A 14,511-nucleotide genomic window follows, 5' to 3' on the forward strand; every position below is an offset into this window, starting at 1 on the left:
ATGTGGGCCTTCGAAAGTGAAGGTGTTGATGTGAGTTGAGCAAAAAATAGCAGCTATTAGCATAATGCTACGGTCGGGACTGGAACAGCAGCAGCAATAATAATAATAACAATACGGTATGTTCAGTTATGTTGCACCTGGAGCAAACAAAGATCACAACAGGGTTCAAAGCTGAATACGATGTCGCTCCCAACCTCAGCAGACAAACGGTATTCTCCGTGCGACTTGGGTGTTTACTCTCGCTGACTTGCGTTTGCAATAGTGCTCAGCTACCGAGTTCGTCTCTATCTCAATGATGTATCCTCCTGCATCTATGTTGTATGCAGTGTCAATAACAGGATCAAGGAGGTAATCAGACCAGAACGGCGTTATCTGGCTCTGATAATGTTGTTGAGACTGACACCGCAAGGCTTCTTCCTTTGTACGACCACAGAGGAATTACTATTCTAGGCTCTCTCTCCCCACCAAAGACTCCTCTCGACGGAATCCTCCTACACAGTACTCAGTACTATATGCAGTCATGTTACACCTGAAGCGAATGGAGATCAAGGCATGTCCAACACGTGCGCGTCACGCTGGTCTTGCCAAAGGATTGGGATGTTCCGTGTTATCCCAGTCGTACTAACCAGTGCCTACGCGCAGTCACTCGCGTTGACCTGACCTCCAATTTCCTCACTTACCATCATTGGAGCTGATTGCTTCTATTTTTCCCTTCCATCCTACACGACTGCTACTTACGTACGGCATCTTCCGGTTCGAGCAATATAAACGATAATCTGAAGTCCTTTGCCGCCCGGCACGAGAGAAATCACTCTCTAGATGTCAGCTTTGGAACGAAAGCGACAGGCTACCGATATCTAGGTTCACTATCCTACAGGTATTTGATCCCTTGATATGAGATGAGTCCAACTCGTCTGGGGTCAGCAGGCTTCTGGTAAATGATTCTCTATGCCAATGCAGACGTCGGATGGAAGCAACGAAGTTCATGGTGAGGATTTTGCAGAGAAATCGGTCTCCAATATCAGCGCTGAACAGCCGGTCTTACTTCATCTTTCATTATCTAAGTCACAACATCTACAAGATGGCCAGGCACATTCTCAACGGTACTAGATAGACACGTCGTTGATTACGGATATGCTAATCCACATCTCATAGCTAGAACAGGATATTATTACTTGATGCACTTGATGAAGAGATGGAGATTGCCAGTATACCAAGGTGTCTCCCTGGCTCAATTTTTTCATATGAACAAAGTGACTTACAAACAGCATCCTTTGGTACAGTGCCTGAACCACCATCATTGACACCATCTTCACCTCCCTCTTTCCCTTCTTCGTTGTCGCCTCCATATCCTTCTTCACCACTATTGGAGGCCAGACAAGCCTCTAAGTCCTCCTTCGGCTTTTTCATCACTCTTTGTAACTCACTGAGCTTATCCTCTACACCCAACACCCACCAGTGCGAGCACCTCCTTATATATGACCGGATCTAAAGGCGAACCCTTCGATACGACATATACAACACACGATCCACATCTTCTAGAACTGTGTCGGTAGCACCCGAATACAGAAAACATGGAGCTCTGCGGTTTGCGATTGTGCACCGTACAGACTTGCCTTGCAGGCTGAACTGACTATACAGACACGGCTGCAGGCTTCAGAATTCATCGCTGCAGGATGGCTGTCTCGAGCATCCAAGTCCTCAGGGGTCATTCCCCAGTGATATATGATACCTAAGTCTCTCCTCTAGTTGGTGTACTTGTTCTTTTCCGGAGATGCCGATGGAGATTAGACCGGTTAGGATTGATGAGGGAGAGTTATGTGAAGATGATGCAGGTCTTGTGATAAGTTGGTTGTTGACTTAGTAAGAACAAAGTAGATTGTTAGCAATCAATCAATCGTTGCTCTTTGGAACATGGGCATTCTCTACATCCGAAACGACTACTAAAATCAACAGAAACAGGCTGATATCATCATAAGCATCAAAATCATAGAAAGATAAAAGATCGGAGGTACGAACGACGGCCATTTTCTCACTGCTAATGATCTTACCCGCCAATACCAGGGCAGACTTTAGCTCCTACAGTTTCTTCCTTCACACTCCTTGCAACCACACTTAATTACCGAGTTTCCAGAGAATTCCCAGCTGCAGAGCTTCAGTCTGTATTCCAGTGTCTAAGTCTACGTCTGATTCCAAATTGCTTTCACCTTCATGGTTGTCTAGAGTATTCTTGGGGAGGTTATCACCAAGATGCTACTATCATTATATCGGATGTAGGGACCTAACATGCACGTATGCTCGCATATAAGTACCAGCCCTGGGACCCGGTCCATACACAGAATTCTGAACAAGATAGAAAGAAGTCTTCATTGCTTGGCTTCATAGAAGGTTCTCATCATGGGTAGTAGTTATATTATTCTGTGCTAATTCTAGTATGATGAATATATTCTATATATATATACAAGGGAGAGTAAGATGAAGAAAACATATCCATAATTGACTGGTTTCTATTGAGCTTATAGTATCTGACAAGATACTTACTTACTACTACTACTACTACTACTACTACTACTTCTCCTCCTCCTCCTCCTCCTCCTCGGTCTTAATTATGGAGTAAAAGTATTACACAGCTCCATGAACTATTTATTCACTGTGAGGTGTCAGAGTTTTAATTTTCAGTTCTTCGAATTCAATTTTGTAGGGGGATGGAGATAGAATGTGCAAATACTACAGTTAGTAGTGACAAGCTGTGTGTGTCACGCGTGTAGATAACATCCTCTTTAGGTTGTTCATATAGCTGTAAGTACTATTTCTGTGGTCTGATCAAAAAAGGTGGATTGTGGATACAAGACTAACTAGCAATCACTAGTAGACTTAGTAGTAAAACTTCTAGAGGGGCTTCATGATGAATTGTGTCTTAGAATCAAGTTCAAATCGGTCGGATTCATCTATTCATAAGTTGATCTATCTCCAGCACAGATAGAAACATCCAATCTTCTCATCCATTGACCACATCATCATCAATCATAACCCATACGCATATATATCCAGACCATCAACATATTCTATACTTCTCGATGAACTACTACAACCCAACCCAATACCTCGTTTTCTCCACCACAAACATACCTGTCAACTCGCCCTCTCCAGTTCCCGTGACCGACACTCCATACGACCCCTTCTCCGACGCCCATTTCCCACGCTGCTCGTCCCACCAGCTCGTAGCCAGTTTCTTCTCCACCACAATTTCAACCTGTTTCTCCTCCCCGGGCTGAAGATACACCTTCGTGAATCCCTTCAGTTCGCGAACGGGGCGGTTCACTTCCGTGGTGGGAGGAAGGACCCACAGTTGCACGACCTCCGATCCAGCTACGCTACCTGTGTTCTTTACCAAGACTGTGGCGGTGATGGGTTCTCCGTCGGTAAGGGTGGTCTTCTCCGGGGAAGTAGTGATTTTAAGGTCGCTTCGGGAGAAAGTGGTGTAGGATAAGCCGTGACCAAAGGGGAAGAGGGGTTTCAGGTTCGTCTTTTCATAGTACCTGTATCCGACATAGACATCTTCGCCGTAGAGGACACGGCCCCGCTCGGAGCGGAAGTTAAGATAACTAGGGTTATCCTGTAGGCGGACGGGGAAAGTAACGGGAAGCTTGGCGGACGGGTTCACATCTCCGAAGAGGACGTCTGCGATGCCGTTGCCGCACTCGTTGCCGCCGAACCAGGCGTGGACGAGTGCTTTAGCTTTGTGGACCCATGGCATGGTCACAGGGGTACCGGACTGGAGACACACGACGGTGTTGTCGGGGTTTGCGTCGAGCACACGAGAGATCAACTCATCGGTTCCAGGAGGCAAGTCCATGTGTTCGCGGTCGTGGCCTTCGGTTTCCCATTCGCTGGTGAGACCGGCGAAGATGATGACCTGGGAGGCTTGGCTGGCTTGGGAGACGGCGTTGGAGATCAGCTCCTCCTGGCTGACCTGGCGGGCGGCGCCGAAACGGAACCCGCCGGGACCGAAGATTACGATGCCCCGGGTGTCGAGGTCGGAGGTTGGGGCGCTGCCGAATTCGAGGACCACTTTGTAGGTTTGGCCGGCGTTGAGGTGTTTAGAGCCGCGCTCTTCGACGGTGGCGTTGCCAAAGAAGGCGGTGCCTTGGCGTTGGTTCTTGGTGTTGTCGACAACGGTTTCGTTGTCGATTAGGAGACGACCGGTGCCGACTACGGTGACGCCAAAGTCGTAGACGCCGGATTCGGTGGGGGTGAAGTAGCCTTCCATGTCGACGTAGAAGGTGAGGGAGTGGATCTTGGGGTTGATGTAGTCCATCAAAAAGCCGCTGGAGCGGACGAGATGCAGTTCATCGACGAGGGTGCGGTTCTCGTGGGACGGTGGCTCGTTGTAGACACGGAATGTGAATCCTGGTTTACCGTCCTGGGTTTTGAGCAGAGGACCGAGGAGAGGGAGTTCTTTGTGGGAGTAGACGCCCTGGGAGAACTGAACTTCGGAGGTGGCTTTGGCGGTGACACCGTCAAAGGGCGAGACGGTGTAGTAGGGGTCTAGGGAGGCAGAGCCGCCGCCACAATAGGCGGCGATCTGAGCATTGGGTCCGATAACCAGGACGGGCTTGTCTTTCTTCAGAGGAAGAATGTTATCTTCGTTCTTCATAAGCACCACAGACTCGGCGGCGGCGCGGCGGAGAAGATCCCGGTCTTGGGGCCGGTTGAGGGCTTTCTCCGGGGCGTGCTCGGGGATGCCTAGAGGCTCGACCCAATTGACGAGGTTGAGGATATTGCGGACGCGGTCGTCCAGAACGAACTCGGCTACTTTGTTGGAAGACACAGCATGTGCCAGGGCAGAGCCACGCCAGCGTGTCTTACCCGGCATCTCAAGGTCCAGACCAGCTTCGATGGCATCGGAAGTGCTGTAGGTTCCGAACCTGAGAGATCTTTGTAAGTTCATGCATAGCACCGGTTTGCAGTATAAATCTTACCAATCACTCATAACCAGACCATCCCAATTCCACTCCTTGCGAAGGATATCGGTAATGAGCTCCTTGTTCTCACTGACATGTGTGCCATTGACCTTATTATAGGCCGTCATGACGCAGGCAGTAGGACATATCCTCATCGCCAGCTGAAAAGGCAACAGGTAAATCTCGCGCAGGGCACGCATCGTGACGATGCTGCTCACCGCCATACGCTCATGCTCCTGGTCATTACACACAAAGTGCTTGAGCGTAGCAGCGACGCCCTTCTCCTGCAAGCCCTTGCAGAAATTCCCGGCCAGGATACCCGAAAGCACGCCATCCTCTGCGAACGACTCAAAGCCTCGACCGCCGAGCGGAGAACGCTGGATGTTGATAGTGGGACCCAGGACGATATGGGAGCCTTTGGCGATGGACTCGTCACCCATGAGCTGGCCCACCTCGTGCAGCAAATGGGCGTCCCAGGTTGCTCCGAGGGCGGTGGCACAGGGGAAACAGGCGGCGGGGATTCCGTTGAAGAAACGGGTGCCTCGCACGCCATTGGGGCCATCGGACATACGCAGAGCGGGAATGTTTAATCGGGGGATTGAGGCCGTGTGCCAGAAGTCCACACCTGTAGCAATTATTAGTTATGTTCTCTTGTCCAGGATTCCGTTGTAGGGCGTTACTTGCCAGCCGTGAGAGCTACCTTTTCGCCCAGCGTGAGCTCTTCAATGGTCTTTTCCACGTCTAAACGTGCCATAGTGAGGGTGATTGGAGGGAGGAATTTATTGCAGAATGGAAATCCGATGGTGTGACATTCGAATGAAATGTAGGTTATAGCGATGCGTAGCAGAATCTAAGAGGATAATCGTTGGCTAAGGAACGGGAGGGGAGGAAACTGAAGTATAAATCCCCGACCAAACTGCCGTGAACTGACTCGAAGGACTACCGTGAAACAGGCGGTTGGAGCGGGGCGGACAGACGGATTCATATATCCGGAACTCCACGGTGCCTGGCACCCCCGCCTGAAGCATCCATGCATCAGACGGACTGCAGAGTGGGATGGAATGCATGATGGATCAATCATGAATCATCATCCTGAATGGCGGATCGACGGGAGGAGCAGCCGAAGGAGCAGCCACCGCCAGCCCCGAGGATTAGCCGGCCGCTCTGCTCGGAGTGTCGGCCCGTCTGCCCTCCCGCCAGTTGGCCTTTTGACTTGACAGCCACCATCACACCTGCATATGCAGATGCAGATGCAGGGTCTAAAAGTTCACCCCATCGGACAATGGAATCCTACCCAGAAAGGATGCTATTCCGTGCGGAGTTCATGAAGCATCCCACGGAGGAGTCCCTTGTCCCTCGGCTACTCATGCAGGCAGGCTACGGACCGGAACTTAGTTAACTCTCGTAACGGGCAGCCAGCTGACTGCGAGTAGATACTAAGCTGCTATGCGTCCAGGTATCCAATCAAAACCACAAATGGGGGGATGGAAGGAAGAAAGAAAGAAAGAAAAAACTGTATGATACAGGCCATGCGTGCACATAGATCAGAATGTCCCAGGTGAAACAGACGGAACGCAGAACACCATCCAACAATGCTAGTAATAGAATCGTGTAGTAGGTCAAAAGGAAATGATAGATTCAACGAGAGACAACAAGAGAAAAGAAGAGCAACATGCCATCACGGATCATTCCACCGGTATCAAAAAAGTCCCTAAATCTTCTTCTCCCATCCTTCACGCGCCACGTCGGGGCCGTTTAGACTCACTGCCCATCCGCATCCCTCCACGCCCGCCGCCTTCCCCATGTCCTCCTCCTCCTCCTTCGTCCCCAGGTCGATTACGCTTGCGGTGAGGCCCACTAGGAGCTCCCTCGCGATGGTAGTCCCGTTCACGCGGACGATCCCGGTTACGCTCACGATCACGATCCCGCAGCTCGCGCCCACCACCTCCCCATCGTCGGTCATCCTCCCCAGTAGAAAGCGGGGGCGGCGGAGGTGGTGCAGGATTTTGTCCGCCAAGCGAAGACGGAGGTCGAAGACGGCCTTCATGCTCCTGACTGCTTGGGGCAATGTCCGAGCCCTCCTCCCGGTCACGTCGCCGCCGGTTGTCTTCACGTGCGCCAGGCCCACGTCGTGATGCCTCGCGAGACTCATATCGTTCTTCCCGAGGCCCTCCCGGAGCAGCCCCCGCGTCACTTCGACGACTTCGCTCACGCTCGTAATCCCGGTTTCGATCGCGATGCTCTTCCCGTCGACTGCTACTGCGGGATCCATCCTCCTCACCGCCACGCCGTTCCCGATCGCGGTCCCGTTCACGATCCTGTGGGTATGTGCCCGAGGAGAACCGCTGGCTTCGTCGGCTCTCCGCGTTGGACTCCTCCACAGCCTCTCCTCGGCTGCCTCCCGGTCGGCTGCGTGCATGGCCGTCGTCTTCGCCGTAGGGAGCGCCAGAGGACCGACCGGCCATGAGATCGGGGCGACCTTGCGATGCCGCACCACCGCGGCCACCATCCTCCTGCGCAACGGGTGTGGGAGGTCGGGCCGATTGTGGTGATGGGGCGTTCATGGCGCCCGACTGTCGATTGGCACCCCGGCCTCGAATCGTAGGACCAGGGCCACGGTCCGGCAGCCCACCAGATTGCTGGAGCATATTGTTGATACCAGCAAATCGCTTGTCGCCCCGGCCACGTTCACCGCCAAACCCGGGACCTGAAGGCGGACCACGTGGCATGGCGGCGGGTCCAGAGGGTGGTCCCAGTCCACTGCGTGGACCAGATGGGGGAACAATCGATGCAGGAGATGATGATGATGATGCATGATGCGAGCGTTGGCCGCCACCATATGTGTTTTCCTGGGGTTGCTGTTGCAAGACCTTCAGCCTATCTGGGTGGATTCCGCTAGTGTCGAGTTTCTCTGGGCCTGGTGACGGGGGCCCTGTTGCAGCAGACTGATCCGGTGCGTTTCGTAGCCCCTGCCGGCCAGGTCCAGTAGGAGGCTGGCGTTCAGTCGGAGCCATCGCACCGGCCGCAGGCGGTCCTTGGGAATGCTGTAACCCGGTGGCATTGCGCCCACCACGCCCAGCATTGTTTCTTCCCCTCGGGCCTGATGGAACATCCGTAGGCGGCTCGGGTTGACGCAGTCGTCCGTGATTTATGTCAATGCCGGTCACTGTATCTCGATTGTCAGCGCCATCCATGGAAGGACGCCCATATCGCTCACTGCTGCGTGGCCCTGTGGGCATATCTTCGTTCCGTGCATGAGAGTGGGAAAAGTTCGCAGCCCGGCGATCATCAGCTGGAAACCGTTCCGGGCGGCCCAGTGGTTCCAGCCGCGAAGGCGACAATGCTCGTGTTTGCAAATTCCGTCGGTCATCCCTATCTTGTCGCCCGGTTTCGCTACGCCGAAAGCCTTCTGAATGGTCGTCTATCATACCGGCGCGATCAGGGTGCGTGGGAGGAACAGATCGCACATTGGGGGGTCCCTCCCGAACATCTGGCCGTAGACGGCCTGACCGATCTGGCCAATCCGCATCACGCGGTGGGCGTCCATCCCGGTGAGGAAAGTCACGGAATGGTTCGTCCATAGGTTGCCTGGGGTAGTCTCTGTCAATACGAGGGTAGGGCCTCCCATCACCCATGGTCGCATCGAATGGCCGAGGATAGTCATGGTCCCCACCGAAGCGACCACCACGAGGATAGTCTTGATGTCTGTCACGCCGGACCTCTAAGAGATCAGGCCGAGGGGGTAACTTGTCTTCACGGTTAAATCGGTGTGGGCCCTGCGCTTGTGCTCGGGTGTTCTGTGCATTAGATGATGCTCGGTCCGGTTCAGGGCGCTTCGGGACATTCGCCGGTCTACCAGAGTCGGAGGTTTTCGATGCAGCTTGCGATGCAGCGGGCGATGCCGGTGCCTGGGGCCGAGCAGGCAAGTCTGCCTCTGGATGAGCCCCACGAGCAGAAGTGACATCTTTCTCGCTTGATGTTTGCTCGCGATTACCTGGTGGTTGTGTTTCGGCAGCTTGCGCAGCCACAGGCGAATCACGTTGAGAGGTCGCCGTAACCTTTGTTTCAGCCGGCTTTTGAGCTGTCCGGTCAGCCAGGGGGACATCAGCCATCTTTGCATCCTCTATCTCTCCATCTTCAACCTCGGCCCTCGTAGCGCCCGACTCAGCCTTCGATTCTCCTTGCGATCTATAGTTGCGTGAAACATCAGTAATCAAGATACAACACACCGCGGTGATGACGGTTCTCCTCGAAACTTACCCATTGGTGGCTGTGGGCTTGAACTCGACAGCACTAGCATTCAAGGGGGTAGGTGTCGTAGACGCAGGACGTGGTGTGGTTGGTTTCGCTGCTGCACCAGCTTGGTTCGGTCTGCCAGGCGCAGGCGGGCTAGCACTCATGAACGCTTGAGGAAGCAACCATTTCTTCTCACGCCGGTTGAGATCGCCAATGAGAGAAGCAGCCGGGATCTTGACATCGTCTCGTTCGTCGTTCTGGCTCAAGCTATTCATGCTAGTCAACATGTCCCGACCTATCCAGTTCACGGCAGGGAAATTCTGCACAACAGCCTTCAACACACTAATAGCGTTACGGATGTGCATGTATTCACCACCGTTCAAGCACGTCTTCAAGGCTGACGAGAAGAGGCGGTGCCACTTGTACAGGAGCCGGCGGAAATCTTCGTACTCCAGATAGATATTTGGCTTCCCATCCGAGTCAACATTCTTGGCGAACCCGGGGAGGTCTTTCTTGGTGCCAAAAGCTTCCTTCTCGTAAACAGCCTTATCAGCATGCCAACGACCGAGGTCCCGTAGGACCTCGTTCAAGAAACGGCCCAAGTTATCGGCCTCTCTTGATGTACATTGGAAAATCAACGCGGTAAGCCTTTGCTCCCGGAATAGCTGATCCAGGAGGCCGACGGTTCGGAAGTTTGGCGTTCCAGTCGTGTGCAAGAACTTGAGCATCTTGAAACAGTAGAATGCATCGATGGGAGACAACAAGAGACGCGGGAGGAAGCATTGCTCCAGGAGAGCAACATTCAACGAATCATGTTTCCCACGCATACCTGCAAACCAGCGATCTTTTTCCTTCTGTAGCTTGGTCCTTGTTTGCCCGTAGGCTTTCAAGTGGGCCTTGTTCTCTTCCAGTATCCGTTCTTGGAGTTGCGTGATTTGCTTTTTCTCTCGCTCTTTTCGTTGCGTTCCGGCCATGCTGATATCGGATCGATCGTTGCTGATGGCCATCACCTTCCTCTTCTGCCGATCAATCTCATCTTCATACGATTTCTGGGGTATATGCACGTCGTACAACGACAGTTGCCAGAATGTCACGTAGAATTGTAAGCCAACAACGCCCCAAGTTTCTGGACCCAACGCAGCCTTGACTTGGTCTTGGAGGTCTTGCATGACGGGATTCAAAGCAGGGGCCTCGGTAGTGGCAGGTCCAGCAGGGACGATAGCAGCATTATTGTCGGTGTTGCTCGCGGTCTCTGCTTTCTCGGTATCGACATCCATGGCATTCTCCGACGGCTGTTCAACTTCAGTCACAGTTGCCTCGCCGTCTTCCGTTGTTTCCATCTTGTCATCTTCGGGCTTGGGTGGAGATGCCTCTTCACTCTCGCGACTGGATACTAATGCCACTGGCGTCTTTGAGGACTCCTCATCCTGCATCGCCTTTTCTATATCTGCAACCTTCTTCGCAACACTTGGGCGCCGGATCCAAAACGCGACTTCAGGCTGGATGCCGAAATCGCTGATGAGAGAAGCCAGGTCAGGGACGAACGAATCGAATTCCTCGACCGACAGGTTACTGCGAAGCAGGTCTAGGTACTGAACCAGGATGCGATGAATCTCATCAAAGATATTGCCCAGAAGCTTAAGCTCCGAAGCGCCCTCCGTTTCTCTAAAGACACAGATCAAGCGTTCTTGAGCGATGGCAATGAGCAATTGTCCGGCAAGTTTCGAAACAGTGAGTGATTTCATGAGTCGTCTGGAGGTCGTCTTTGACTCGTGTCGCTTATCTAACAACTGCAAGATCGTCTGCGATTGTAGAATTTCGCCACCCGCCATGGCCTGAATTTGCGCATCGTTGAAATTGTTGTCGGTGATGATTCCCGCCATAGAACTGATCATCTGCTCGAGAATGATCAAGTCCGTCGAATTGTTCTGGCGAAGTTGCTCCACAACGTATTGTAAGACCGGAGTGGGATCCATCACCGAATATCTCTTGAAAGTCCTTCCTGCAAATGTCGCCAAGGCGTTCAACCAACGACTAGTCAACAAGCCACCTTCTTGAACGCGGCTTCGTCCCTTCTGACCGAGCGAGCTGATCATGACCCACGTCAGGATATCGTACCCAAGATACGTGAAGTAGCGTGCACACTCCACAACGACTTCGATAAGATTCTCATAAGACTCAATCTGATTGATGGCCACACTGATAACGATGCCCGGATTGGCGTAGGCAATCTTGGCCAACGCACGAGCCATAGGTCGAATATTCGTTTTGCTGAGCCTCTTGAGGACATCCTTCGTTTCTGCTTTCGCCTGATCAAATGCCGACTTGATATCAGGAAGTCGGGAAGTCTGACCGGAGTTCCACTCGGCATACATGTTGTATCGTATCTCCCTAGGGAAGAAACTGATAAGGTCGAAAACCTCATTCACCACACCGGGATTCGCCTTCGTAAGACTGATCGACGGAACCAGAAGTCGTTTACAAAGATCCTGCCAACGAGCTCGGTTCTCCGGCGACTGGTCTTTGCTCATGCTATCCTTTCCGATTCGTGCGAGTTTGGTTAGCAGACTTGGGTCCTGGCCGATCTTATGGCCGGACAGATTGAGGAAGGATGAACACAATGCGAAGACGTCGTCAACAGTCTGGCAAATGGGAACGTTATCCGCCCAATCGTCCCAGTAAAATCTGTAGTCGGTTCCATCATTTGTATCTTCTTTATCGAGTTGAGCCCACCGGAGAACTCGGCGAGGTGGCGCCTGCGTCAGTCGAATTTGTCCCTTCGGCACGCCGGACTGATCATGGTTGAGTATCTGCTTCTGCTCTTTGAGCCCGTCTACCGAGGGCAATGGTCGGAGTGAAGAATAGACTTTGCTAAGACAGTGGTGAAGGATGCGGTGGATGAAATTAGGGAGCTCGGGGTAGACATCCATAAGCCAGGGAAATTTGCTCAGGATGAAAAGGGACTCAGGAAGGGCTCCAATGGCGAGTAGACTCTTGAGAAGCATCACTTTTTGGTCCGAAGGTTCAGGAAGTTCGTCCTCCTCCGCCTTCGGGCCCGTGGATTTGTCCGTTTCCTGGTCTTTTCCAGGAGTCGCAGATCGTGTCTCAGATTCACGGATGCGCGGGATAGGTAGGGTGTCGTCTGAAAGAGCACCAGCCATCATCAAGGCATTAATGCCACCTCCGGGCCGTGCTGCCCGTTCACGATCGGCCTTCTCCTTCAACTTCTCCTCTTTGAGCGTATCCATGGAATCATCAGGTCTCCACAGATGGGGATACAGATCACGTAGTGAAATAAAACCGACTTTGATCAGTAGAGCCGCAAGGTATATGAGGTTGTCCGGAAGGACATCAGATTTAGCACGAGCGCGGGAGGAATAGAACCGGAGCTTGAAACCCAGTAACTGTGCAGCTACTCGACTCCCCTTGGGAGGTAGTGTTCCAGTTTCCTCAATCCATTTCCGCATCTCCTTTTCCTCCTCCGAAAGACTGTTGCTGTCTGGGAGAATTCGCTGTAACTCTTCCTTGGACACAGGCCGGCGGCCGATTTCGAAGAAAGCACGGATCCCGATGTCCCTGACTCTCGCCCAGAACTCGTGGTCTCGTTGCTCGTTTGCTTTCATTGCTTCGAGTCGTTCCTCATCGGTGGTTACCCATCCAGAAGATCCAGGTAAGGCCCAGTTGGGAAGACCAGAATCACGGTTACCCGCATCGACTGTGCGGAAAGCATCTTCTTTCGGCCACCAGGAGCTAACCCGCAGAAGCTTCACAAAGAAGCGATACTGCTTTACAAGAACCGCGGCAAAGACATCGAGAGTGACGTCAAGGACACGGCCTACATCCATGTCAAACGCGCCGATCATCGCCTTGACTTTCTCAAATGTGTCCTCGACCACTTCGCTGGAGGGAGGCTCATTGTTACTAGTCGTGAACAGCTCCGTAAGAAGTTTGGAATACCCTTCGGACTCTTCCCGAAGAAGGTTGTAGTTTGATTGCCGATAAAGGAGGTTCGTCTGCTTGCGGATGCCCATGCGCGTGAATGTTTCGCGGACAAGTCCTAGAGATTGAAGGAGTTGAGTGTCGAGTTGTAGGCGCATTAGAGCGGAGTTGATCCCCGTAGAGAACACGAGCGGTCTCAGGGCACTATTAGAAGTGTCGGAATCGGTAAGGATGGATAAAGTGTCCAAGAACAAGGAGCGGGTGTCGAGGAGGTTAGAAGTCTGTCCCTCAGTTTGCATGTCAACATCCTCTGCGGCAACGTCTTCACCAATAACATCCCTAACTGCAGCTCCAGCTTCCTCCGGTGGCAGACGACCGTGCAGAGCGGACCGTATGAGTTCCTGGTATATCGACGCCAGTGCGGCGGCATCTTGTGCATCTCTCACTTGGATCCCCCTCTCTACGAGACCCTTCTTTCCACTCGTAGCCCACTCGTCGATGGTGGTTTGTGTAACATATTCGTAGTCGTAGGGTGGCGGAGGCCCAGCAGGAGGCTGAGGAGCCTGAGCTTGGGGTGCAGGTGCCGGCGTGGGAGTAGGCGCGGGCGATGGATTGACGTGTGAAGGTTGTTGGGCTGAGGAAGGAGAGGGTGACGGGGGCGGCTTTTGGTGATCTGCAGTCGAAGGCACGCCGTTTGCCTGATTTTGGTCTGAGACGTCTTTCGCCGGAGTTGTGCTGGGCGGGGACATGGCATTATCCCTCCGACCGCCAGGAGGGTTCTGACCATCAGTGCTGGGCCTTCGACCCATGCTGTTTCTTCCCCCCCGACTGGGTTGCCGTCGTAATCGACCGCGCGCGTCAGAGTAATCGCGAGACTGCGGACCGTAGTTATGTTGCGCCATGTTGAGATTGCCCGGTCGATGGGGCGATGGTCGTTGACCGTCGTTCCCTGAATCGCCAGACCACGATCTATCACCTCTCTTTCGCTTTCCTCCGGCACCTGGAGCCATGACAGCCCGATTGGAGCTAGAGTGCGCGGATAGAGAACCGATGTGTTCCCGACAGGTCGCAATTCATGCGGCGAACCTAGATTTCCGAAGGTCAGCTTCCTTCACGCGGGACCGCAGAGCCGCAATCGGTCGGATAAATCAATGAAACGCGGTCTAGGGGACTATTGGAAACAACCTGCTGTGGTAAACTCATACGGCGGAAGGAGGGAAAGGATGATGCCTGGGGAAGACACAAAGATCGCTGGTCGGATCAAAGAACGTAATGGCAGTGACTTGCACGGGTAGCAATAAAGGCGGCGGCGTCTACGGGCGGGTGTCGCGCCTCGGTCGCTTAGTCTTCGAGAGCTCCGCGCTAGGCTCTT

At 53.0% G+C, this 14,511-nt stretch overlaps 2 protein-coding genes across 2 annotated transcripts; both read right to left on the bottom strand.

The window, feature by feature from the left end:
* Positions 1–3,032: 3,032 nt before the first annotated feature.
* Positions 3,033–6,031, bottom strand: ASPBRDRAFT_77690 (beta-glucosidase H). Its single transcript, XM_067629378.1, has 3 exons — positions 5,649–6,031; positions 4,983–5,589; positions 3,033–4,928 (listed from the first exon to the last, which is right to left on the bottom strand). Exons 1-3 carry the CDS (start codon positions 5,716–5,718, stop codon positions 3,086–3,088), a joined length of 2,520 nt encoding a protein of 839 aa, XP_067475882.1. The 5' UTR covers positions 5,719–6,031; the 3' UTR covers positions 3,033–3,085.
* A 246-nt stretch (positions 6,032–6,277) lies between these two features.
* On the bottom strand, positions 6,278–14,391 carry ASPBRDRAFT_46825 (putative THO complex component (Rlr1)). Its single transcript, XM_067625722.1, has 3 exons — positions 14,325–14,391; positions 9,225–14,225; positions 6,278–9,152 (listed from the first exon to the last, which is right to left on the bottom strand). The coding sequence occupies exons 2-3, from the start codon at positions 14,147–14,149 to the stop codon at positions 6,698–6,700; spliced, it is 7,380 nt and encodes a 2,459-aa protein (XP_067475883.1). The 5' UTR covers positions 14,150–14,225; positions 14,325–14,391; the 3' UTR covers positions 6,278–6,697.
* Positions 14,392–14,511: the final 120 nt, after the last annotated feature.

This window comes from Aspergillus brasiliensis, assembly GCF_001889945.1.
Source record: "Aspergillus brasiliensis CBS 101740 unplaced genomic scaffold ASPBRscaffold_12, whole genome shotgun sequence".
In the NCBI taxonomy this organism is placed as follows: Eukaryota; Fungi; Ascomycota; class Eurotiomycetes; order Eurotiales; family Aspergillaceae; genus Aspergillus; species Aspergillus brasiliensis.